Source organism: Candoia aspera, chromosome 10, assembly GCF_035149785.1.
Source record: "Candoia aspera isolate rCanAsp1 chromosome 10, rCanAsp1.hap2, whole genome shotgun sequence".
NCBI classification, from domain to species: domain Eukaryota; kingdom Metazoa; phylum Chordata; class Lepidosauria; order Squamata; family Boidae; genus Candoia; species Candoia aspera.
In genome coordinates, this window is record NC_086162.1 from 6,627,744 (window position 1) to 6,654,588 (window position 26,845).

The 26,845-nt window shown below is 39.4% G+C and overlaps 1 protein-coding gene across 1 annotated transcript in view; it reads right to left on the bottom strand.

The window, feature by feature from the left end:
• The window catches only part of CSMD2 (CUB and Sushi multiple domains 2), a 643,348-nt gene that overhangs the window by 509,626 nt on the left and 106,877 nt on the right, over positions 1–26,845 (bottom strand). Inside the window, exon 3 of the mRNA XM_063311620.1 lies at positions 1,789–1,901. Coding sequence (XP_063167690.1) covers positions 1,789–1,901 — 113 coding nt within the window. The remainder of the gene's footprint in view (positions 1–1,788; positions 1,902–26,845) is intronic.

Consider the following 26,845-nt stretch of genomic DNA (forward strand, 5'->3'; position numbering starts at 1 on the left):
TTGCATGTTCGCTACAGTCCTCTTTATGGCTCCATTTATATTCGTATACATATACAGATATTAACCAAGGTAAAACAGTAAAAGATAAACATTCAGAAAATGAGGTACAAACCCATGTTTCAAGAATTGGTATAATAACTTTTTTTAAACTGTAACTTAAAAAAATTAAGAGCATGCAGTTCTTAAAGTAAAACAGCAAAAGCTAGGAGTTCATAACTATCAGATATGGTTTTATCCTTTAAGAACAACTATAAGAGCCATTTTAACCTTAACTTTTTAAAATAAAAAACAATGCCATACTTACAAATTCACACACTAATTTCTTGAACACATTTATTGCACTGTTTTTATAATTTTATTGTAAACCACCCAGGGTCCCCATTTTGGAGGAGATGGTCAGTGATACAAATTTGAAAAATAAATAAATAAATAAACTGCAATATTCAATAAATCCAGCTTCTCCCACATATTTATGCATCCACTGTAATTAGTCCTTAGATGTAATTTTTCCCCTTTAGTTTAGGCCCTGCAGTGGATTTCGTATATATGACATACATACAGTGCATACATACATACATACATACATACATTTTGTTCCCAGTCTTTTCACTGCTACATCTTTCAGATTTAGACATGACTAAGATGTGATCAGTTTCTGGATTCATTAGCATGGGCACTTTTCCTGGGTCCCTAAAGGCTTACCTGAGGAGGACAGCAGCAAATTGCCATTTTAATTCCCCACAATGCCCTGTCCTGGAGTGCTGTTACATGGGGCCTTACTGAGAAATTAAACAGTATCTACCTGTTACCTTACTGAGGTAGATCTACCTCATTACCTGTTACTTCCAGGTAGATCTCCCACAGATCTACCTGGAAGCAACTCAAGGAGATCAAGAATCTCCTTGAGTTACTTCCAGGTAGATCTCCCACAGAGACTACAAGGTGAGGGCCCAACTGAATGAAGGTGAGCCCATCAGAAAATAAGCCCAGATATAATCTTGGCAGCTTCAACTGTATAGAAGATTATTATCCAACATTTTAAGGAGAGGGCGAGAGTTCTTTCACTTGCTTTGCTTCTTACAATTTCAGTCTTCCCAGTAAAGGCTATCTGAGCAGATTAAAAAGAAACACTATACAGACAACAGAAAATACAAACTAAAACCCAATAAAATCCAACTGTATACCCAAGAATAGTAGTATTGCAACTGAAGGAGCCTGTTCTTTTGCAGTTACTACTGATCAACAATGCCAGACTGATCAATATATGAGAAGAGGCCTTTCTGATATTCTGGCCCCAAACCAAAGAGTCTGCATTTTTCTAAAGGTAAAGAAATTTTAGATTCAACTCAGTAATGTATACTTTCTAGGATACAAGTTTAAAATCACTGATTCAAGACTTTAATTGCTACATGCAGTAAAAAGTTGCAAACCTCCCCCAGCATTTATGGTACACAGGATTATTTTAAAAGGTAATAGTCCTGAGCTGTATTATGCGTTCGATATCATGAACATCCTTTGGAAGCAGCACCTGGCTGATCTTGTAAGCTAAGCAGGGTCAGGCCTGATTAGTACTGGATGAGAGACCACAAGAATATCCCAGGATCAAACAAATTTCCAGAAGAAAAAAGTGAAAAATTATTTCCAGAATGCTGCCAAGAAAACTATATATCCATGAAATTACCATGTCAGACTTTACTTGAAAGAGATTTTACTTAAACTTTACCAGAAAATTCCGCTTTACAGAAGCACAGCATATGGATATAAGAAATTCACCAAAAGCAGACCCACCTTCATAGGTTGCCTGGAATCCTTGAGCACTGACAGCATAGTCACTTACAAGCCACAAGGATAGCACCACTCCAGTACTCACAATGGGAGGAGGCAGCTGGAAACCTGTCAGCCTGGAAGAAATCAAGGGAGAGAGTCACACCAGGAATTTCCTAATAAAATACAATTCTTGTAATTACTTTCCTGTTGATCCATAAGACCAGCAGTTTCAGCTACATGAACGAATGACACTATCCTCATTCATACTTAGCTCTAAGCTATGAAGGGGTCTGTAGGTTTGTGTTTAGCTTGGTGTGATGGGCATTATGTGTGAACCAGCTACTACATTCGCTTAACCAACCATGTAAAACAACATGCTTGTGAATGTGGCTTGTGTAAAAAACAACTGCATCCAGAAACCTATTGGAAAACAATACAAGTGTAATGGGCTTATGGCGGCAAGATCAGTCAACACATGGACTGGTGAGTTTTGCACCACCTGCATTTGCAAAATGGTCTGTAAGGGCCACTGCTGGCAGAGCACAGTGCAGTAGTCCAATGGGCAGTGCTGAGTCAGCTGCATCCTGCACCCCTCCAGGTGAAGTGAAAGTCTGAGGAGTAGGCCGCTCCCACCCCAACTCAACATCATATGGGCTGCCCTTCCCTGCTGCCTCTCTGGTGGAGAGGGAGCTCTTCTGGAGAGTGGTTGGGGGTTACGCTGGATGACACTGTCTGTTTCTGCTTACTGGTTTTGCAAAAACATCACATGCCTTTTCTCATGAATGTTTTATTTTTTATGCAATTGTTATATTGGGATAGACTGCTGGGAGTTCTGTGAGATTCAATGGTATATGCCTCTAATAAATGAATGTCATGTCATAAAAAATAATAATAATGAAGCTTACAAAACAGCCTTGAACAAGTCTAACCTACCTGACAGGGGTCTTCTGGAGCTAGTCCTGAGCTCGTGGGAAGAAAAGCTAGCATACCTTCCTCTCTCATCCCTCCCCCACAAAAAAGCATTCATAAGAAGAAATCACAGGGCCAATGTCTTGGCAAAAGATCACTGCTGAGAGCAACCAAAGGAAACCGAACAAATAAATGCCTGCAGAACTGGGGAGGAGAGTTTCAAATCTGGAATTGTGCATGAACTATGTCTGAGGAACAGAGTTATAAAACACAGCCATTCATACATCATTCATTAATCCTTCATTTAGAACTACAAATTTTCCAGCCCAAAGGAAAACTGTGTGATTTTACATGCCTTGGAATGCAATGTAGCTGAGATCTAGTTCATACCACAAAGTGCTTCTGGGGGGGGGGGGGGCGGGGTGCAGGTCTGTATCCATTCAGGGAGATGCTGTAACGATCATGAGCTTCGTTGACTATAATTGCTCCATATTTTATTCTACCCAAAGCCATCATCATTACTGTCAACATCTACTGCATTACCCAATGGGTAATAAGAACTGGCTGCCTTCTAATGATTTGCTACAGCTTGTCAAGTGCACAACAGCTTCAGCTCAACATTGTGTGCAGTCTGGAATATCTGCACAAGGACAGAGAAGGATGCACACTCAGACATGTATTGTGGGGCTATGTCTTACCCAAAACAACAATTGTTTTTCCTTGAAAGAGACAGTCAGTCATGTCTCAGTTTAATTTCATGTTGCTCTTTCAAATCCATGGATGCATGGATGGATGGATGGATGGATGGATGGATGGATGGATGGATGGATGGAAGGAAGGAAGGAAGGAAGGAAGGAAGGAGAGGGAGGGAAGGAGGGAGGAAGGGAAGGAAGGGAGGAAACAGTTCTGACCCTACAGTGGAATGAAAGAGGGGGAGAGAAACAAAAAGAGGGAGGTTGGCCCTACTTACTTGTGGACTTGGCCATTCTGATTGAAGGAAAGCATCTTCTCTTAAAAAAAAAACACACTTCTAAATGTCTGTCAGAAGTTTCTGTGCTAGAAGTTACTAAATCTATGAGGAATAAGAAAGTTGTTGGGTGACTTTTTATAACTCCTTGTTAGGCTGGAAGTGCAAATCAAGTCAGTTCATGTTGGGATTCATAAAAGTCACTTTCCTCAAGCAGCTCTACATGGTAACTGGCTCCTTGAGCAACAACAGAGGGTTTTGAGTGTAGTTCTCAAGGCTGAAAATCACACTGGGATAAATGGAAAAAGAGGCTGAACATAGAGAGCAATGATGAAAAAGGGACATGAATTATACCTTATTTGCCAGCACAGCAAATTATATGGTTTGCTTAACAAAGTCCAGTGTGATATGTGAATTAAGCATTTTGCAGCCCTCCTAAGTTCTTCCCACAAATGACTTTTATTCTCAAACTAGATACTAATTTTATTAATAGAGGTTGGTTCAGCAATAATTCCTGAACCAGCATTATGAGATCCCAGGTATTAATTCCCAGCTGTTCTATTGACATAGCTAGGAAATGGCTAATACGCATTTCTGATTAACAATTACAGTTTTATCTACTAATCCTACATCCTCCCACTTGGCTAAGGCAATTTATAAAATAGACTTAAAGGCAAGCTTTATTTTAAACGAAGAGAGGTTTTTTTCTCTCTTTCTGCTTCCATCGGCTTAAAAGGTAAAATTCTACCTTATAAAAATACTAAGCACAGCTGATAGCTCTGTGGTATGCCATCAAGAAAACTTTTTTTTTTTAAAGATAGAAGTTTCCTGGGTCCTGGAAATGAGGTTATATCTATCTTTTCCAAAGGGGTGACCTCAGGAATCGTAGGTGTTTGTCCCAACACACCTGGAGGTCATAAAGTTGGGAAAGGCAGTTTACTGTCATCTCATAGAGATGATCAAGATCATCCTCAGCAATTTTGAAACTGTACTGATAGAAGATACATTTCCAAGATCCATGGACTGGATCTTCCTTGTAAAATAATAATAATAATAATTCAAAAAGGAAAAAAAAAATAGTAATACCAAAAATCTGTCCTACCCTGATTGTTAAGTTTTTTTCATTGTCATCCTCAATTCCAAACCCTCAGAATTTGACTGGACAGCAACCAATGAATTTTGGCAAGAAAAAGGAGAACTATCATTTTTATTCACTACGATGGTCTACTTTGTACCAGACAACCAACCTGCAACTTGATGCCCTTCAGATGTGTTGAATTTCAACTCTCATAAGAACCAGTTTATGATTATCCAACTAATCCAAAATTCAAGATCAGTTCAGGGGAAGATAATTTAGTTACAACTAAATGCCAACCAAGTAAAATGCTTAACATTACAGATAGATAGATAGATAGATAGATAGATAGATAGATAGATAGATAGATAGATAGAATCACTTATTACAGAAGCACCCACATACTCTAGCTGAACATACCCACTCTGAGATAGAAAAGATAAAAATGTGATGGGCCAACAAGAAAGTTGCTACCTCACAAGGTTGGCATAGTCACATTTAACATGCCATTGTATAGAATTTTGCAACTGTGGTTAATAAAGTCGTATTTGTCTGAGAGCAGTAGAAAGACAAAGTATTGCTCTGATTGGCCTAGAACACTGTTTCTCAACCTTGGGCACTTTAAGATGTGTGGACTTCAACTCCCAGAATTCCCCAGCCAGCATTTTGGGAGTTGAAGTGGCCAAGGTTGAGAAACACTGGCCTAGAAGATGGACCAGGAAATGTATGATGTACCTAGCATCTCTACAAAGGATGAAGTAGTGTAAAACATGACTTTCATTTTTTATCAATCTGCAAGAGCGAAGGGATTCCTTATAGGTGGTGTTTTGGAATCTGCCCTGAAACACAGCTAAAGAAAGTGCATCAAATCTTTAGTAAATGTTCTCCTGTGTTTGAGGAAGCGAAGGAAGGAGAGATAGCTGGTGGATTCTTCTCAGGGGCATTATAGGAGGACAGCCATGCTAATCTATGGTAGCCCAAAATTAGGAACAGTCTGGGAGCACCTTTTCAGCAAGAATTTTCTATTAAAAATCATAAGATTTTGTGAACTACAGCTCACTTAATCAGATACATGAAGCAAACTTCTCTATAGTTCCTGCATTTTAAGTTTATTTCTTGTTGGTGAGCTGTGTCTCTATTTACTGTCTAAGTGCCACAAGTACTAGGCTAAAACAAGCAAGTAAGCTGCCTAGATTTGTCACAAAGTTGCTCTGAAGTTGCTTTTTACCACATTGGTAATACTGAGGGGTGGGGATTGCCATCAAAAATCTGAAAAAATCAGACTTCAGCGGGGGCTAATTCACACATATATGTTCAGACCCATCACACTATTCCCTTTCAAGGATAAGCAACATTATGCAGAGAGCAGAAAAGGGATAAAACACAGTAAGCTGAAGAAATTAAAGGCATGAAATAAATAAAAAAGAAAGAAAAGGAAATATGGCTAAATCTAATTTACCCCAACAGTATTCAATGTATATCTCCACATACTTTATTCTCGCAGACCATATTTACTTTCACCACAACGATATGCCATTTCACACAAAGTGTAGGGGGGAAAAAAGTTAAAACGAAACAACAGAAAATTTCTAATACATCATTTTCAATTTGGGAAGAAGATCTAATCTAAGTTCCATTATAAACCCACAAAGAACCAGACCAGTATTATTGAAGATTCCTCAAAAGAATCATAAATTCATTTCAAATGTTGGTTTAGCTAGAATTCTGATGAAAACTCTGATCTTTGAAAATTCATAATGACTGCTGAGCAGAGTGGCGGTGGTGCTCGCAACAATGGGAAGCAACGTGTATGGTTGTAAAACGTATTTTGACCCATTTCACCATTCAGGATTAGATGAGCTGTATATTTAAACAGATGAAGACAATTAGCTATAGGGATTTGAAAGGTATCAAAGGTTATTAAACACAGGAAAGATCCCACCAATTTATAACAACTCCAGGGAGCCTGCTTGTTATTTCTGCCCTTGAAAAAAGAAATTAAAATGTAACAATTAAGTAATACACTCCTTTGAGGTCCCACTGGAAATGTGTAAATAATGTGCCAATGGAACTCTGCCTAAACAAAGAGATCAGACACTCCATGCCTCAGTGGCTTTAAGAGGAAACCTTGTGAGTCATTATCAAGCAAACTTTCTTTTCACACTGTCTAAATGCAGTAATTTAGATTGCATTATTTACTTTCCTTTCCACCAAGAATCTTCCTTGTTCCACTCTACCAGCGGAAGGGCTAGGGCCAAATAAAAAGTTATCCATTTCACAATGCCTGATTGCCATATTCAGACTTGAGAAAGACACTTGTGATGCTAGGCAGGACAAAACTAAAGTTGAAAAATTGTGACTCTTTTTTTTTATTATTTTCTTCCCAGGATGGAAGCAGTAGGCCCTTCAGAATGGCTCACATACATGCTGCATGTTAAAGGTCCCAAACTCTTGTGACAGCACCTATGTGGAGCATCTCCCAGCCAGTCCAGACTGAAAGAAGGTCTAGTAAGCATAAGGGAGACTTCTATATCCCCCTGTGATCTGGCAACCTCTGATCTGAGATGTACTTGAATGGTACCTGCTGTGTCCATCCTACTGACACCCCTACAGGGAGATCCATAAATGCACACAAACCTTTTCAAGCCAAGGTCACCGTGATCTTGGAGTGTAAGCAATAAGCAACACTCCAAAAAGTAGGCAGTGCCAGGACCAAAACCTGAATTTGATTTAAACTCAGATTGACTTCAACTGATATGCTTAGTCTCCAGGAGATAATCATTTTCTCCCTTTCTAGCACATTCAAAGATTATATTTCAGCAAGAACTATAGAGGAAATGTGGAGGGGATGCTGAAGGTGAGTGTCAGTTCATGTGCCTTTACTTATTGTAATCCTTTTCCTGTGCCTTTAATAGTTACATTTTAAAAGTAGAGTGTGCAGGATTAGGCTTGGCAGAAAGATTAGATGATAGATATAGCTTCAGTGGCTTTATTTTTAATAGGACGAGGGGGAGGTGTAATGGATCTGACAATCTGCATAAGTCTGACATCTAGGCCATGAGCAAGCTTAGAACAGAGATGAACAATGCACAGACCACCCAGGTGATGTTGAACTCCAATATGACTTATGAAGAAGAGTGGTGGAACATGTACCACAGTACATTTGGCTTAAATGTGTCTGTATTTACGTATCATTCTTCCAGGTATGTTTTGCCTCTTATTTTTAAAAAGTAAAATCAAGGACTATGTGCAGGAAATAGGATTCCTTTTGTATGTCATGTATCCATATATGTAAACTACTCTGCAAACAAATGTATGACGATTTGATTTTATAATCAGGATTATCACCACCTTTTCCCACTTAAAAGAAGGAGCATATCTTACGTCTATACTTAATAAATGCAGTATGATCTTCCTTGCCTTAAGGATACCTTTAACCTTGCCCATCCCCAAAATAATTCCTAATATTTAACCATGGGCCCCATTTCTTTTAACATTTGCAGTTATTAATACAATGGAAATACCACACAGAGCTGAAAAAGAATTAAACTGACAGCTTGGAAATAACCAGCCATGAAAGCAGTCCAGTCTGCTGCAGTTCTCTTCCAAAGCCTGCATCAATCCACATCTCGAAGTAAGGTTACAGGTTAAATCTTGGGAAAGGCACATTAATTTTAGTTGTTTGCAAAAGCAGTCAGTGCCTGGGCATGCTCCTGAAGATTCTAGCATTCCAAGAGCATTGGCAGTGGTGATCGTTTCTTACTGATGAAAGAGGTTTTCGCATAAAAACAAATGTGGTGAAAAGGGTGTTATAACCCCTGTATGTGCTTCAATCTTGGGGAGAAAAATACTGTGTAGTACAGCCAACCGCTGTTGCATCTTATTGTGTCTCCTTTGAAATCATCTTTTAGCACGTGCTAAACGTTGCCAGCTACAATGTGCCTGGATGAACCTGTCAGCACCTGATCATTCGAGCATTCACACAATCACAGTCAGGAGGCTGGGATCCCTTTAACTGTTTTAATGAAGTGTAATGAACGGTAATGACGCGGTGGCGCTGCGGGTTAAACCGCTGAGCTGTCGATCGGAAGGTCGGCGGTTCGAAACCGCGCGGCGGGGTGAGCTCCCGTTGCTCGTCCCAGCTTCTGCACACCAAGCAGTTCGAAAACATGCCAATGTGAGTAGATCAATAGGTACCGCTTCGGCGGGCAGGTAACGGCGTTCCGTGAGTCATGCCGGCCACATGACCCGGAAGTGTCTATGACAACGCCGGCTCCAAGGCTTTGAAACGGAGATGAGCACCGCCCCCTAGAGTCGGACACGACTGGACTTTACGTCAAGGGAAACCTTTACCTTTACCTTTAATGAACGGTACAGAAGGCAAGCTGTGAATAAAGAGTTCCCGCTCAAACCTAACTTAAAAACTACATTCCCTTAGTTAGTCCCCTTTCCCATGGAACCATGTCACTCCCCCTCCCATCCAGATGGTATTCCTGGCATATCTCAACCCCATGTCCTTGATGTCCTCCATAGCCATAACAAACCACTTCACACTCCAACTTCACACCTCCTCCCATCTGGCAACATGGATTCCATTCCTTGGAGAAGGAAATGATGGGATATGCTCCGATAAGGGTTTCTGTGAAACCTTTGATCGGGGGGATCTGACAGAATCTTTGTGTTCTTTTGAGAGGGTCTCACCTACTGCACTCTGATACAGTACATATCCATTCACCCAACTACAAGGAATGATTGGCTTCCTACTCTAGTGACTTGTATTAGCAGTAATGTATGATTACTATAATGCGATTACTTAGGTTAACGTATTCCTACTCTTGATAGCTTTATACATATTTTTCCCTCCTCCAGGAAGGTCTACATGATAAAAGGTCCCCTTCCCTACATGTATTTTGTTTGTTTAGTTAATTTATATAGCCACCATCTCAAATGACGCAGGGTGGCATGGCTGTCTGGAGTCAATGCTGGATGAACTGGATCACCTAGGTTCAGCCGTGTTTGAAAGGAAATATAGGAAACTCCCCTTTGTTAACTGATGGTAGTCCTGCAATGCAGGCATGATAAAAATTGCATCCCATATGTTCTTATCCTGCCAATTCTAAAGGGACTGTATTGGCATTGATTTCTTTCTCCTTTATAAATTGTGGAGTCCTTGGTGCTCTCTGAGCTTGGTTGTTTGCATTTAGACATTTTAGATGCATTGATGCACTGTTATGTTACCTAGTCAGGTAATGCAATATCCACAAATAAGCAACCAAGCTCTGAGACCACCAAGGACTCCACAGTTCAACCCTGAGCTACAGAGATTCCCTTCACTTGGAACCTTTCTAAATTGCCAAGGCATTTTATTTTATTTTATTTGCATTATTTGTTGGACAACAAAAACAATGTGGTGTCTTTAAATGTTGTGAAATGTTGTTATACCATGTGTAAATTTCACTTTATTGTGATCTGTAATTGCTGATGGTTATGTTATGCTATGTTTTACTGCAGTGCTTTTTCTTCTGGTCTATGGCTCTAATAAATCTATCACCCAAGTTGTAAACATGATCCTTAAGGGAAAGTATTACTTGATCCAGTTTATCTCCTGATTACTTCCCAACATCCAGATCTCAAAAGCAACAAAATATCCAGCTTGGTATAATACATCCAGTCTTGTACTGCTTGAAGATACACAAAACTTCCAGACCATCCAGAGAAGAGGAAACACAGCCTTCTGGTGGCAATTAATTTCAATTCATCCATAAACCTTCCCAGTAGCTTAATATGGATATTAAATAACATGGGAAATAAGATGTAATCTATTAGGACAACTCCTAGGGAGCAAAATGGAAGCCTCCTAAAGTTTTCTACTAATAGTACCTAGAGACATAGCAGTGAAACCATTTCAGACAGGTGTCTCCAACCCTAAATTCCCTCAAACACCCCAAGAGGATAGATCAGTAGTTACAGCAAAGACATATTTACTATCAAGATTTCTATGTTTCACCAAAACCCTATTGGACTCATATCTTATATACACAGATAAGTTAAATCAATGGATGGTAATGTGATGCATCAGAAGGAGAATAAGGCACCAAGGAACTGGGATATACAACACAAACAACCCAGTAATTCTAGTTGTCAGCCCTTTGAGGTAGGTCAAGTCAGGAAACAGACTCCACCAATCTGACTGGAACTATACTTTATTGATATAAGTCAGTATTTCTCAACCTTGGCAACTTAAGATGTGTGGACTTCAACTCCCAGAATTCCCCAGCCAGCATGGAATTCTGAGAGTTGAAATCCAGACATCTTAAAGTTGAGGTTGAGAAACACTGATATAAGATATAGTAAAAGAATCTTGAAAGACCAACTATACCTCAATGAATACTGAATTTCTTTCTTATGCTTTCTCTGGTTCTTGGGTTTAAAGGATGTTTCTGCTTTTGTTGCCATTTCTCCATATTTTCTCCAAGGTCATGTTTGTGGTTCTGTACACCAGTCAACAAACTTGCATCATGAATTGACAGACACAAACAGAGATAATTGGGCCAATACTGCAGCAATCCTCCCAGTTGCTTCAAAGGAGGCTCAGATGTTGTTTTTTCCTGCCCTACTTCCTTTGCCTTTTTCTTCCAAGCCAGAAAAATTAACAGAAAAAAAAATCATGGTGATATTTTACAGCTCCACATTAGAACTGTCTCAGAAGATGTAAGGGTTACTTAACATCACAGTCAACAATTCTCTCAACAGATGACTGGTTGGAATTAGTTTAACCCTATGCAAGACTGGATCTCTTTAGGGTTAAATCTAACCTGCTGACAGTTAGTTGATTGGGTCAATACACTCCTTTTTAGTTTTCCTAGGCCATATTAACCCTCCTACTGACCCAGTTAAGCATGTCATAAGATCAAGAGAACTGTTTCACACCTTTTTAGCTCTGTTTCTTTTTCTTTGTAGGCTTCTTTGTTTCAATCTTTTTAGTTTTTATGTATATTTGGAAAATGCTTTTCCTAAAAAAAAGAAAAAAAAGAAAAAAGATCACAGTGTCTTTCCCTTTTCTTCTTGTGACAGATTAATAAAAAAGGGAGCTTCTGGCTGACTTTCACTTCCCAAGAAAGCAGATCCCATGGGAGGCAAAAGGAATAGATAAATGAAGCAGAAACCAGAAGGGCAAGCAGACTCCAACCGATGATCCAGATTCTAGAGAACAAATGCTAAGTATTTTAAGTTTCAGAAGTGCAATATGGGTTGGTTATACCTTTTTACAGCTTATTATTTCTTACACCTAACCCCTCTCCAAATAATGCAAGAATGTGTGGAAAAAAATTGCTCATGCCCTATGGTGATATTACTGCATTACTAGCCATGCCCCCTGCAGCCTTTGGAAACCTTCCTCCCAAAATTTAAAAAATAGCAGCATGTCCTGATTATCAAAATGTTGGCTATCCCTTAGGCCAGTATTTCTTAAAGTGTGGTCCAATGACCCCTGGGGGGTCCTCAAAATCAAAATCATTTGCCAGCCTATGTTGAAAAATAATGAAGTATTAAAATACCATCAAAAAATTGTGATAAGTGGTAGCGGCAGTGAATGTGTCAATTTTAATTTGAAATACAGTAAATATTGATAAATATAACCCTCCATAATTTTTTAAAAAGTAGGAAGAGGTCCTCAGAGAAAAAAAGTTTATGAAACACTGCCTTAGACAAATGAAAGCGGAATACAGTTTCCATGCAGAAGAGATTTCAGTACCATGGACAGGACACTAGGTTTGACCCCTTATTCACAACTTCAAAGGATGACAAAAATTATTTCTCCTCACCACTGCTGTGGAGTCCTTTAAAAAATCAGTGTGACTTAACCCTAAAGCGAGTATTCAATCTCCTGCTGGTGGTGTGCTAACAGCATAGATAAATGGGAAAGTGCAGTGTGAAGACCCTAATGGGGAAGAAGAAAGGTCCACTGAGGCAGCTTCCATGTAGACTTGAACATAAACTCATCACCTTAAACATAGAACAGGAGACCTTTGGAGGCCAGTGTTCAATATCTGACAGATGGGCGTGGGAGTGGTATGAAAAAAAAGTGAGTTGGGGAATGTAGATAATCATAAATACATCATCATCATCAAAATGAATATGTGAATATATGAAATGAACGAATGAAATTGTATTATTTGAGAATGTATCTTCAGTGATGAATCTCAGGAGAGATGGAGTAGGATGAATGTCCGCATAGAAGAATAACCAGGAGGAAAAGGTCTCAGTTCCAACCGTTTTTAACAACAAGGAGGAAAGCAAATGCTGATCTTCAAAAGTGATCTTAAATGTAAGAGCATGTAAAACTAGCTGTTCACTGCCATAGCTGAAACAGTGGCAGCGGAAGGTAAAGTTGGATCGACTAGCTGATCTTCGAGTGGTTCACAAGAAATTAGCAAGTATTTCTGAATGAATTACTTAAAAAGAACTGTGTGATTTTTCCTCTTTTAAATTAGACAGCTGAAATGAAGAAAGCTTGGAGAATGCTGAACTTGGCCTTTGTTTGAAAGGAAACTCCTTAGGGGGGAGATGGGTGGTGATAAAATTTTGACAAATACATAAAAAATATATGAGTTCATCTTAGTATTAAAAACACATTCCTATTATTTTACCCAAACTTGTGCATTTTAGCACCTGATTATGCATGGTGGATCTTAGGAATCTAGTACAAAACACTGGATCTGAGATGCCTACACTTCGCCTGCAGCCTATTTTGTACAATTGAAGCAATGTTTAATCATCAGCAGAGGCATCATGCAGTTCCATTCAAAGTTCACTTAAAGTGGAATTTGGAGCTAATTGTGGAGGTTCTGAGATAATCTGGAGTGTCGATAAGATTAGTAATTTCTTCAGGCAGATTTCATTATATTGTTCGATTTCTGCCTAAAACATTTTTGGGTTTTCCTTAACACCGAGACATCAAAACATCGAAAAGTTCTGTTCAGCATTAGAACAATTTTGAAGGGCATTTCTTCAGGAGGAGAATAATCCTATTATATTACAAGCATAATAGAGGCTGTAGGTGCCTTCCTCTTTCTAACATAACCAAAACATTTACACTATTTTTTTCCCCTTGTACTATATTCAATTAAATCAGCAATTTAAGAAAACACACATGCAGAGTTATTGCAACCTGTGAATGGCTCATTAAAACACACAGAGAAATATCACTCTCCAAGCTTTACCAGCTTCTTCTAATGAAAATCCAGTGGGATGCACCATTTAACCTGGCTTTAAATTGCTCTTCCTCATAGTCCAATGGGCTTTCTCACACCCAATTTAAAAGCTGCCAATTAATGAACTACCCCATCAAATCCGCTTTTCTCTTGCTTTCAACCCTGTGCAGTTCATATGATATGGGAATCTTACAAGGAGGAAGGGGATAGACTATTACAGTATACCTAGCCTTGAAAAAGTTAACTTGCTAGAAGACACTCTTAAAAGGGAATGAAATGGGATATGGAATGCTTTGGAAACTAATAGCCAACTAGCAATTAAACAGACCACTCAAAGCTCATTCAGTCGCAGAAGCTGATCAAAGAGCATTTCCAGAAACAAACAGTTCTCTTTCCCATGCAGAATTAACAAAATGAATTGTCGGAGTTTTTCCTTCAATAGTTTGTCATTCATATTTTACTACCTGCAAATCCCAAATGATAGAATTAGCATTTGTTTAATGTTCGTTCATCCTAATGTTCGGGTTGAGAAACGTGCCTTTGAGGTCCCCTTGCAGTCCTCAAATCCATCCCCAAAACATCCTTTGATTATTTTTTTTCTCCAGTGCTGTTCATAGCTATGGCTTATAGCTCACCCCACCCCCCATTACTTTGTTAAAAGAATACACTGAAAAGTTTCCCAGATGAAACTTTCTTGTTTTAAAAAGGGCAAATATCACATCACTGATGGGTTCTTGGCCAAAGAGGCTCCCTTCCACCCCTCAAACTCTTCCCCCCAAAACAAAGAGAAATGTGTCTGCTGGCTTGTAACTGTGTAACTGTGTAAAATGGGAACTCAGCCCTGGTGGTGAGGGTGGGGAATAAGCTATCTTTTTTGTATCAGAAAGAAACTTCCCTAGTTTATTAGTGGTTGATTATAAGTGAGATTATACTAATTATCAAGGATGTACAGATAGTCCTTGCTTAAAGACTGCTCTGTTTAGTGACTGTTGGAAGTGACAGTGGCATTGAAAAAGTAACTTTATGACCGGTCCTCACACTTATAACCATTGCAGAATCCCCGTAGTCATGTGATTGCCATTTGCATGCTCCACAGCCAGCTTCCAACAAGCAAAGTCAATGGAGAAGCCAGCAGTAAAATGTGATACATACAAATACACGAGATGTATTGCTTAACAACTGCAGATGACTCACATAATGACTTGAGCAGGAGTGATGTCGTAAGTCTGGCATGGTCATGCAATGTTTCACTTAATGACCATATTGCTTAGCAACAAAGTTGCTAGTCCCAGTTGTGGTAATTAAGTGAGGACGACCTGTAATCTTTCCTTAATCCAGAGGAAGCTGAAATTTAGGGTGACTTGTTGTCTACAGAAAAGAAAGGGGGAACATGATCCACCAGAATAATTCTTTCCATAGATTTGAGCTATAAACAAAGAAATAACATAGCCTGTTGGTGGCCTAAGAGAGTCCCAGCAGCAGCAGCAAAAAAATAAAAATAAAAATAAAGCAAGACAAAGAATGGGCTTGCTTATTTCAGGGCCCACCGAAAACATGAGAACGAAAGGGTATTCGTTAAACTAAAATCTCTGCAACTTCAATAGTCTGAAGGCCATCTACCTAACTGGGAATTACATCATGAGATGATTTAAGAATACACATTGTTTCTAAAGGCAATTCATGTCAAGCGACAGCTCTGTTAGCCCCAGAAACATCTTTCAACCAACAGTTTCTTCTGCAGGAATCTTTAGCTGCTATTCATAAAGTTGTCTGAGCTGTGGAAAACGCATGGAGCAAACAACCAGGCAGGCCTTGCTGAGCTCTTCATGGTACATGACTGATAACTACAACGGAAGACTACACCCAGTCCTTGTTTAGCAACTACCTCACTTAGCGACCATTCGCAAGTACAACAATAATTTAAAAAATCATTTTCTGACCAATGCATGCATTTACAGCCAGATTTTGTGCACCTGACAACAATGCATGCTGGAGTGAGAGTAATTCTGGCATAGGTATACAAGAGCGCTTTGTCTATATGAGATGGCAGCGACCAGTGGTCTTCGCAGTGTCTCTCTTCCAGTCATGTATTCACTTAGCAACCATTTCACTTAGCCAACTAAGTGGAACATAACTTGGTCGTTAAACGAGGAGTGGGTGTAGTGTTCCATAAGGTGGAATCTGCCACTGGGTCTTCTACAGGAAAAGACATAATTATTCCAGCTCCCCCAACTCACTCTCTGCATTAATTTACTTTCCAAACTATACTTTTACTGATGCGACCTAAAATTGCATTCACATTTTTTTGCAGCCACATCACATGGCTGATTCATATCATTTTGTGTTCTAGGTGAGGAAATTTGCGTCTTTTTTCCCCATATACTTACGTTACTTCCCTTTCCTTGTGCAATATGTGTCATCCTGACCACATTTCCCTGTAATTACTGATGGACTCATACCAAAGTAGGAGATAATTCTATTTTTTTCAGTGAGAAATAAGGAAGCACTCAGGGGAATTTCCTCCTATGGAAATCAGAATTTCACATGTCCTCCCAGCTTAAGTATCTGATTCAAAAGCATTCAAATGCATATCCTTTACTTAACTGTTGTTGTTTTTTTAACAAACAGTAATTTTGGATTGGATAACATAGAGTACAACCAGTACTAATCATTAGTTACACTAGCTACCATCAAGGGGACTTCTAGTCACTTAGCAGGGCAGCAAAAATTCTCACAAAAAGTTCCCTTATCATCCACTTTCTTCCCAACAATATTTTTTTGCCTTAGTTGTTACTTTAAATCTTTAATATTACAAGCCATTACAATGAGATTTTTAGAGTGACATTATTTTATATTGGTGTAATAATTGAGATCTCCAAGTACCTAATTAATCAGCAAAGAAAATTAACTTTGTGTAGAAACCAAAAGGAAACTCTGCCAAGCTGCCATAATTGGAAATATTTAAAGGGAAAGATTGTCTGCCAAGCTGTGCTTAGCAGTTCTATATTGAAGATATTCCTTTAAATCTGGGCTTGCACAAGGCAAAAACAGTGCCCTGGGCCATACAAAGCTTAGCTGAGTTAAAATCATATGATACACTGGAGTTTCAAAGGCAAGACTCGGGTGTAATCTTAGAGGTCAATTGTCCTTGCTAAATGGTACTCATTATATGTCATTATCATTAGACTAATTCTTCCAGTTTAATTACATCACAATTTTTTAAATAAAGGAAATACCACATTGGAAGAACAGCAATGTCTTTATGATACAAGGAATATATTTAAAAAGTATTCCTAACTACATTTGCTGAAAGGAGACAAATTAGATATTCTGTAATGTTGGCTTACAGAACTCCTGCATAACCTACCTAGAGCAATGTTTCTCAAACTTGGCACCTTTAAGACATGTGGACTTCAACTCCCAGAATTCCCCAACCAGCATTAGTGACCTGGTCCACTGACTAGGACCATGCTATTACAGCAAGGGACAGCACCAATATTTTGATACATCTCAGTTAAAAAGACAAGTGAGCCATGAAACTAAGATGCACTCTCTACATATGCTTCTTAATTCAAAACATTTACCCTCAAAAATCAACCACAAAGATTCCTAAAACAGATTGCACATCAATAAAAAGAAAAATCACAAAAGGAAAAAAAAGACATGGTGTCAAGGGTTGAAGTTGGCTAGGCAGGAGCCAGCCTCCTTGGGTGAGACTGAAGCGGGACAGGGGTCTCCCAATCTCAAAGCTAGAAACAAAAGGCTAAAGTCTGTTGACATGAGAAGTTGAGAAGAAAAGATTTAAGAAATTTTGGGGCTGGCATATATATCTTGACTTCTGTGTTCTGCAGTGGAGAGATTTTCTGCATATACATGACTTTATTCTTGTCTACAATAAAGCAACTTATTTAGCAGTATCTAGTCTGAAATTTCTGCTGTTATTTGGTTCCAGAATGGAAGATTGAGTTTCTGGAAAAGTAGAGATTTCCACCCATATTTTTTTTAAAAAAACTGGCTTGAGTCTGACATACAGTATGTGGTATGAAAAGGAAATGAAGAATATTCAGAAATCAGTAACGAATGGCACTTCTAATATAGTGATTCTTAAAATCTACATTAATCTTAACTTTTATCATACTGTAGAAAACCATGCCATCCAAACTTCAGATCATGGTCTTCCTAATTCTAAGATCCTCTTATTTCTCAGCAAAACCCACTTTTTTTTTTTTTTTTGGTAATAATTCTATACTCACTCACTTGAAGGCAAATTTCTGTAAAGGAAATTACCTGAAGAAAACCTTACATATTCCTGCTGTTTCCTATAGAGCCACAATAGGGATACAAACTATAGAAATATAGGGAAACATAAGGAGATAACCCAGAAATATGTCAGAATTGTTTCTGAACATCCTCAAGCCTTACTCTTTTTGTCTAATTTGTTTTTCTAAATTTTGCATACATTTGTTTTTTATTTCCCCCTATTCTATCAAAACCCAAATAAATCACAATAACGCATGGATCAAAAGCTTGAATGTCAGTATTGTAAACGATTTTAATTTTATCTTCCTTGATCTTCCATGCATGAAAAGCAATTCATCAAGTTCAAACTGCCCTCTTTCTTAACTCTCTGACACTGCTAAAAATGTCATTAACCAAATAATTTGGGCTTATCTCTTGGAAAAGTCACACATTCCACCTTGGAATGTCCAGTTTAATTATAACTGGGGAGAAACCTGCCAAGACAAAGCAGAACGTACCCCTGAAGATACGAAGTATGAACAGATAATTTTTTAAATATCTCTGAACACGATGAATCAAGTTTTGGAAAAATTATTGCAAAGCATTCATAAAAGGATCCCAGAATGTATGTACATTCCTAGGGATTTCTAGAAAACTTCACATTCTTATTATAATTTTGAGTGGATGTGCTGAAAATCCACTTCCTGAGGTTCATCTAGGTAATGAGAAGAGACAACTGAAGCTCAGGAAAATAGAACACTGACAAGCTTTCCAGAAAGGTGAGTTTCGTCTCAGGTTGATTTTTAGAAAGAAGAGAGAGCAGCCTCCATTTTGCCTTTGTCTTTTCATTGTGTTTTCGACTTGGGTGTATGAACTTATTCTGTGGTATATATGTGTCAGCCCTCCAAGGCAGACCAAACTCAGAAACCAAAGACAAGCAAGCTAATACTACTTTTATTATATGTTTATAATAATAGAATCTTGCAAGTTCTAATGTCCTTCCCCCCTCCCTCCATTTTCCTTCATGAGAAGTAGGGAAGGTCAAGTCTGAGTTTTGTTGTTTATTCATCCAATCGCTTCCAGCTCTTCGTGACTTCATGGACCAGCCCACGCCAGAGCTTCCTGTTGGTCATCAACATCCCCAGCTCCCCCAAGGATGAGTCCTTCACCTCTAGAATATCATCCATCCATCTTGTCCTTGATCAGCCCCTCTTCCTTTTGCCTTCCACTCTCCCTAGCGTCAGCATCTTCTCCAGGGTGTCCTGTCTTCTCATTATGTGGCCAAAGTATTTCAGTTTTGCCTTTAATATCATTCCCTCAAGTGAGCAGTCTGGCTTTATTTCCTGGAGTATGGACTGGTTTGATCTTCTTGCAGTCCAAGGCACTCTCAGAATTTTCCTCCAACAGCACAGTTCAAAGTCTGAGCTGCTTTCTCAAATTACATTTCTGCCTCAGACTCAGATTTCTGTTATCTGACTGTTGTCTTGGTTGAAGCTCTTCCTCCTGTTCCTCAAGGTTATTCCTCCTGCCCATAACAATATGTGAGTCTTTGAGTGTTTCTGGGACTGAGGGTGCACCTGGCTGGTGGCAGCATACTTAGTTGGTATGGGATTTCTGGAGGATATAGTAGGGCTGAGGAAGGAGGGTTAGGAAACCCCTCACAGGAAGCAGCTCAGCTGAAACACTTACATGCATCTCATTATCTCAATAAATAAAAAGATATTCAAGGTTTTTTAAATCAAACCTTCAGCCTTTGGAAACCACCATAGGGAAATATTCTACAAGGATTCCCTTTAATTTTCTTACAGCAAGCACCGTGTAATAAGGGCATAAACAAAGCTGCATGATTCAGAAGAAGCCTCATCTTCTGCAGTCTAATTCCAGCAGCTGCCAACCCAATGCCTTCACAGTGCTATTTCTGCACTTTATATAAGTAACTGCAAACTCCAGTAATATCTCCAGAGTCAGGCTTGTCCAGCTCCTGCCAATCATGCCATGATTTTAACAGGTGTTCTACTATAGGTTTAGGAGAAGGAAAATCAGAATAGAAGGAAAGTTGTCCATCATGGAGAATTGCAAACAAGGTGCTGCATCAGCACTGAGTTTCAACCAAACAGCTTTTAAGGTAATATTGCTTCCCTACTGTTTCTTGGCTTAACCGCAGATGCTTCCTCTTCTTTCAAAGGCATCTGGTAGGGTGCCAGCTGGACACTGTGTCTCTATAATGGTATGTGGGAAAGACCTTGGGAGACAGGGCAAAGAGACACTGAATCACAAGTTATCCCAAACCTCAACATTCCTGATTTTGCTATCCCAGCCTGAGGATACAGCTATCCCCCAATCTGAAGAGGAATCTACTAGCTTTTGCACTTCCTCAACCAAACAGGAATCCAAGGCTTTAGAATGGATACAGAGATCTTCATTAATTCTACAGTCAGTACCAAGCAGGGATGAAGGTCCAGAGCAGAGGACCCCCTCAGCCTGGCTCATCAGCTGTCTTATGAACACTTAACCCAGCCTGCCTCTTCCTGCAATGTACTCTTTATGATCCTGATGGCACCCAGGCCATTTGTACATCTCAGTAGCTTTTGTTAACACTAAACTTGGTTAATATGAATCTTTATTAGACCTTTTCTGGATTAGTGTGTGGGATGAACCCAGACTATTTGGTTAACAATATTACAGCTCAATATATTGTGCTAAGCCCCAAAATGGGTTAATTCAGCGACCAGGTAAAATGTTGCATGTGAACACAGTCCGTGTAATGGTATGTGGGAAAGACCTTGGGAAACAGGGCCAAGAGATGCTGCCAAGGGAACAGTCACATAAGAGACAGCATAGCCTGCAGCTGGATAGTGGGCAGGGGAAGAGGCTCAGAAGGGACCCTCCCTCATTTCTCGGGCTGTAAAGGAGAATGGCGGGAGAATTGTACCTTCAGACTTTCAAGATTCTGTTAATGCAGCTTTACAATAAAGTAGAATTAGCTTATCTGGTTATGTTTCCTGTCTGGTCCACCTGGTAAGGCTGACAGTCTCCAAATCTGGTCTTCAATATATATTTTGGATTCTCTGCAATATTTGTTCCTGATGAAGACCCTAGTGGGTATGGAACAGGAGAATACTTAACGCCAACAAACCAAATTTCGTTGAAAATGAACTCAAAGCTGATTGATCAGCTCCTCACAGTTTTGCCACAGGAGTAAATGGAAACAAAGAATTTCAAAGTGAGGAGCCTTTCTAAATGCTGTTAAACCATAGTCTGGATATGGAACAGCTGGATAACTATACCTTGCAAGTATGCAGGTAAACAACTTTGAATCATATTCAAATAGTTCTCATCTTGCTTATTTTAAATAAATCCAAGCCATGTGTTATAGCTTAAGAAAGCAAGCTATAACCCTTGGGAGGGAGATGGGCGGTGATAAAATTTGATAAATAAATAAAAAATAAATAAGAGAGAAATTGACAAGTTAAATTACATGGAGGGAGAAGTTTAGAGACGTTTTCCCCAACATGGCACACCCAGATGCACCGAAACTACACTTTCCATTATCCCCAACAACCATGCCCAACAGCTAGGAATTAAGGAAGCAGCTGTTCCAACTCATCTGCAAGGCATCAGATCAGGACAAGCTAAACTATCATTTTAGTTGTAAGCAATAATTGGCACTGACTGACATTCACCATTGGTTTGCCTAATGGTTTATCTGAAAAGCACCCATACTAGGAGCCACTGTCACATCTGTGTCAATAAGTTCTGTTAATTTGAATAAAAAAATGGAGCCTGTTAAATAATTATTCTTCTGATAAGCTAAGCCTTAAGAACTGGATCACCACTCCACAAATATGCTTGCAGAATTACAGCACATGTGATCTTCCTTTTTGTTTGCATTGTAAAGCAGATACCTGACTCTTTCCATTTTGCTTCTGTTTCTCCTAAGCAACCAAAGCAATAATTTGAGAAAATTTTGACAAGCCGATCCTTCTAGTGAGCCTGACGGAATGGTTAATTATATTTCTAGCCAGGAGAATATGCAGTACACAATCGATAATGTCAAAATGGAATATTACTGCCTACAGGCCATTTCAGCAAAATGCTTCACTTCCTCCCAATCTACTCAATCTTTTTTTTTTTAATGAATCAGATTCATTTATGTTTGGCTTTTTTACTTTGTGTGTGTGTGTGTCTTAAATCATTCCAATCAACAATTTGAAAGAGTCTGGTGTAAATGATAGCCCACTGAACTTTCTCTTCCCCTTCCCCCATCTCAAACTACTTAAGATTCTTTGAAGAAGATGGTTGGCTGGTACATTCTCCTCCTAATAGTTTTCTAATGGTTCCATTTGGAATTGCTTTCAACTCTCAAAAGCATCTTCCCTTTTGTCCAGATTTCTGCTGCTTTAATATCTGGGTGGGAGCTGAAAGGTTAGCAAGGAATGAAGAACAAAGAAAAAAAGATTTATTTTTTTTTAAAAAGGATACACCTGATACTACAATGAAGTTGCCTAATGAACAGAAAGCAGAAAAGGATAAAAGCATCTTAAGCAAGACAAGGAATGTTTAAGTCAACAAAAGCTGGAATAACCTTGTATACCACTATCCTGACCTTAAAGTTGATACTGAAGAAGGCTCTGCTAGGAGACCTGAAAGCTGTAAAAGACAATTGTAAGAGAGAATTACCTCTTTCACTGGCAAGAAAATAAGTTGCACAGAATGTCCCAGAGATCTCTCTGGCACAACGTTGTACTGTCCTCTTTATCTCTTTAAAGTGATTATTTCATCCATCCGTTCCCCACTGTCCTTAGATTCATTTGTTTCTTACAAGAAAACTGAGAGTGAGGCAAAATATCTGACTTTGATTTGAAAGACAAAATAAAGGGTGTCTTCATATTTTTCAGCAATATATATCCAGGGATAGTGTCATGAGCACTGATGGTGAGCAGGAGGGTCCCCTATCCAGGGGGAAAAACGCATGCGTAGTTTAGAAACTCTGAACCTTCCTTCAAAGGAACTCAGAGCAGACCTGCCTTGAGTTTTGGGTTTATTTGTGTGGGTTTCCCATGGTCTTCCAGTTTGGCAGGATTTTCTGTCTACTAGAGTAGTTCAATAAACACTAGAGACCAAGATACCATCTCAGCATTGTTCTTTACTCTAAGTTAGGACAGACAGCAGCAATGCCTGGGTTCAGTGGGTCCTCAGCAGCCTCAGGCCTTGGCAGGTACCCAACTTTCACAGCCATTAGCACCAATTTTGTGTGCCAAATGTAGAAAGCCTCTAGTTTGCTAAGCAACATAAGTTAATAATAAGCAGAAAGAGGAGAGCTACTCTCAAGCACATCTGATGGTGGTTAAACCTTTCTTGCATATCTAACCATCAACTCAAAACTGGCAGGATTCATATTCAGCATAAGGGATGGATATGCTTTCACCACAGAATCACAGAATTCAGCATAGAATAATAGATTCCTAGATTCCTTGGAGGTCTAGACTAACCGCATGAAATGGCAATAACTTTTTATTTTCTAATTACTGTACAATGTCATGTCCTCTGCCAAGAAACTGTTCGCTAGTCAAGAACTTCCCTGTTCTAATAATTCTAAACTAACACTATCCACTGGTGGTGAAATAATGTGAAGCAGCTACTTGGAAGAATGAAACACCAACCTTTAAAGCAGTGCTTCTCAACCGTAGCAACTTGAAGATGTGTGGACTTCAACTCTCATGCTGGTTGGGGAATTCTGAGAGTTGAAGTCCACACATCTTCAAGTTGCTACGGTTGAGAAATACTGCTTCAAACATTGAAGAGGCTTCTGTCCTGTAGCTCAATACCTGTGTGAACACTTCTTTCTTGTCTTACTTTTTTCAGCAATCCTAAGTGTCCTTGGCAATGCCATAGTTCCTGTTTGATGCATCTAGGCTAATTTCTTGTGCTCTTTTTAATATAAGGGCATTCTATTCCTCACATGCACATCCCCTATATTTCTGATCTCATCTGCCCTCTGCAATAGGTAAAGATGGAGAAACCAAGACCCAATCAAAGTTAATCTAGCAAGCAGGAAGAGAACTTTTCACTGAAGATCTGCAGGAGTTAAACATCTGAGGAAATATCTGGAATACTGCTAGCAAAAGACAAGGAGTTAATACAACCAAATATGGTAGGAGTTCAGCTTTGAGCCTACACTGTGGTGATAAGAGGGGTGAAACTGCAATATTACTGTGCTCTTACTGCATCCTTAAAGTCCCACCCTCTATTTTAAGTGACCTGGATTCTTTGGGAGAAGCATGAGCTGGACAAGCACCTTTTGGGCTGCTGTGAAGAATTTGTGGGACAATCAAAGAATAAAAACTCTCAGATTTATTCTGAATTGGATGCTAGCCAAACAAGTCTTAGCAAGGTGACACAGGCCACATCTTACAAGGCTACTTTTTTTTTTTTAAATCCGTTCAGTCGTGTCTGATTCCTGGAGACTGCCTGGACAAGTCCCCACAGTTTTCTTGGCAAGGTTTTCCAGAAGTGGTTTGCCCTTACCTGCTTCCTAGGGCTGAGAGAGAGTGACTAGCTCAAGGTCACCCAGCTGCTTTGTGCCTAAGGTGGGACTACTGATGGAGTTTTTAAAGGTTAATAAAAGAACTCCAAGCAGCTAACAACAATCTTGCAGACTAGAAGCGTGAACCAAAAGGGAACTTGCACATTAAGCTCAATTACGTTCAGAAATAAATTCAGTCTTCACATAGTAGTTAGATGAAGAAAAAATAGAGATAGCTTACTTTTATTCAGTAGATCTGGATACAAGTAGATTCATAGTAGAAAGTATTTAACCATCACTGGTTCTTGGTAGACACATTTCTACGTAGAATAGAAAGTCTGCGTGCAAGTGAGATGAAAAAGGGAAGAGGGCTGCATTCTGCAGCACCTCCTGCTTGCAGGTCTGCCAGAAGGATAATGGAGATTGTTAATCCCGAAACCCAAGGTGGAGGAGGAAGTGGAAATCAAGTGACCCATGTGACATCCCGAAAGCACAGTAGAGATGTGTTTACTAGAGAAACCCCCTTCCTGTGCTTGTGAGACAATGCTGAGTTAACCCCTGATAATTCCAACAACTAGAACTCAGGGTCTCCTGGGTTCTAGCCTGATGCCTTAACCAATACACCAGACTGGCTCTCAAGCAAGGTTACTTAGGTGGTCTCTATTCCTCTCAGTCATGATTGGACTATCATAGAAACATAAAACAAACACACAAACACACACACAATGTGTGTGTGTGTGTGTAAATAAAGTGGGGCAGTGACTGTACAGGACAGTGCCCTTTTGGTCATGGCCTTTCATCTTTTCTGGCACCAGGCAGATAGTGTAGTCTCGTATGATACCCCAACTAGTTTTTTAAGCAAAGTGTTCCCTGAAGTTTGAGCAAATGTTTAATTTGGCAGACCCATAGACAAAGCAAGCCCAGCTCCTGGACACACATCTCCCTGTTCTTCTTGCGCTGCAATCAGGCAAGTTATGTGTCTGCTCTGATAGTGATGTGAGGCTCTCCTTTTTAAGGGAAACAGGGGTTACTTTGCTTCTTCAAAATGTTGTGTGATAGCTTGCCGCATCTTGCTTGTACTACTGAAGGAGACCCTGGACTTCTGGCACTCTGAATGCATCACTGGAAGATATTCTCCCTGCCACACAATTTAACTTTAACCGCCCAGAGTCCCCTGAAGGGAGGAGTTAGGCGGGGACAAATTGGATGGATGGATGGATGGATGGATGGATGGATGGATATATATATATATATATATATATATATATATATATATATATATATACACACACACACACACATATACACATATACATACATACACACACACACACACACACACACACATACATACATACATACATATTTTGGGACACATTGATCTTCTGGATCCTCACAGATCTTGGTGGTTTCCTCTGAACAGTGGTATGAGGACTTTTCAAATCCTCCAGGTATTAACCACTGAAAAGTTTTATTTTTCAGAAGTCAAGGCCACATCTCTGTTTAGAAGTTTACTATTTCTGCTGAAGTACTCATTATTGTTCCTGCAGTGTATTTTTTAATGATGTTACTTCTGGGTTCAGATCAGCTTATGGGTTACAGGAGGTTTAGTTATGTGCAAGAAGGCCCATCTGGAGTTTTGAAAGCACGTTACGACCTCTCACAAAAGGGCTGCTCTGATGGAGATGATCAGCCCCATTTCCCAGAAGAAAACGGATGAGTTTGCTTTTTACAGGGCCCTATGGATTTTTTATTTCTTGGCAGGTAGTCCTATTTCCAAATAAAACACTGGTTTCTTCTGAAAGCCTGAAGGAATCTACTCCTCTAACAAAAAGGTTTTCTGGCATGGAATACAGAATCTTGAGGTCTAAACTAAAGATCTGCAGAAGTCAGGTACAGTTGATTGTTCTAAAGGGCAATCAGTCCATTACGTACAGTAGGAGACCTTCAAAGATTCCTAAGCAAGAAACCCCTTTAGCTGCTATATTTCACTTTTATCAAAACATGTAGGACCTATAGTATCTGACTCTGTTACCCCACCTCCCAAACCATCTACATAATCTTGTGCCTGGAGCTTGGTGAAATTCTCAGTTCTAGAAATGCTGTAAGAAAGCCTCTCTGCCAGATGCCTTTCATATTTACTGGCACCG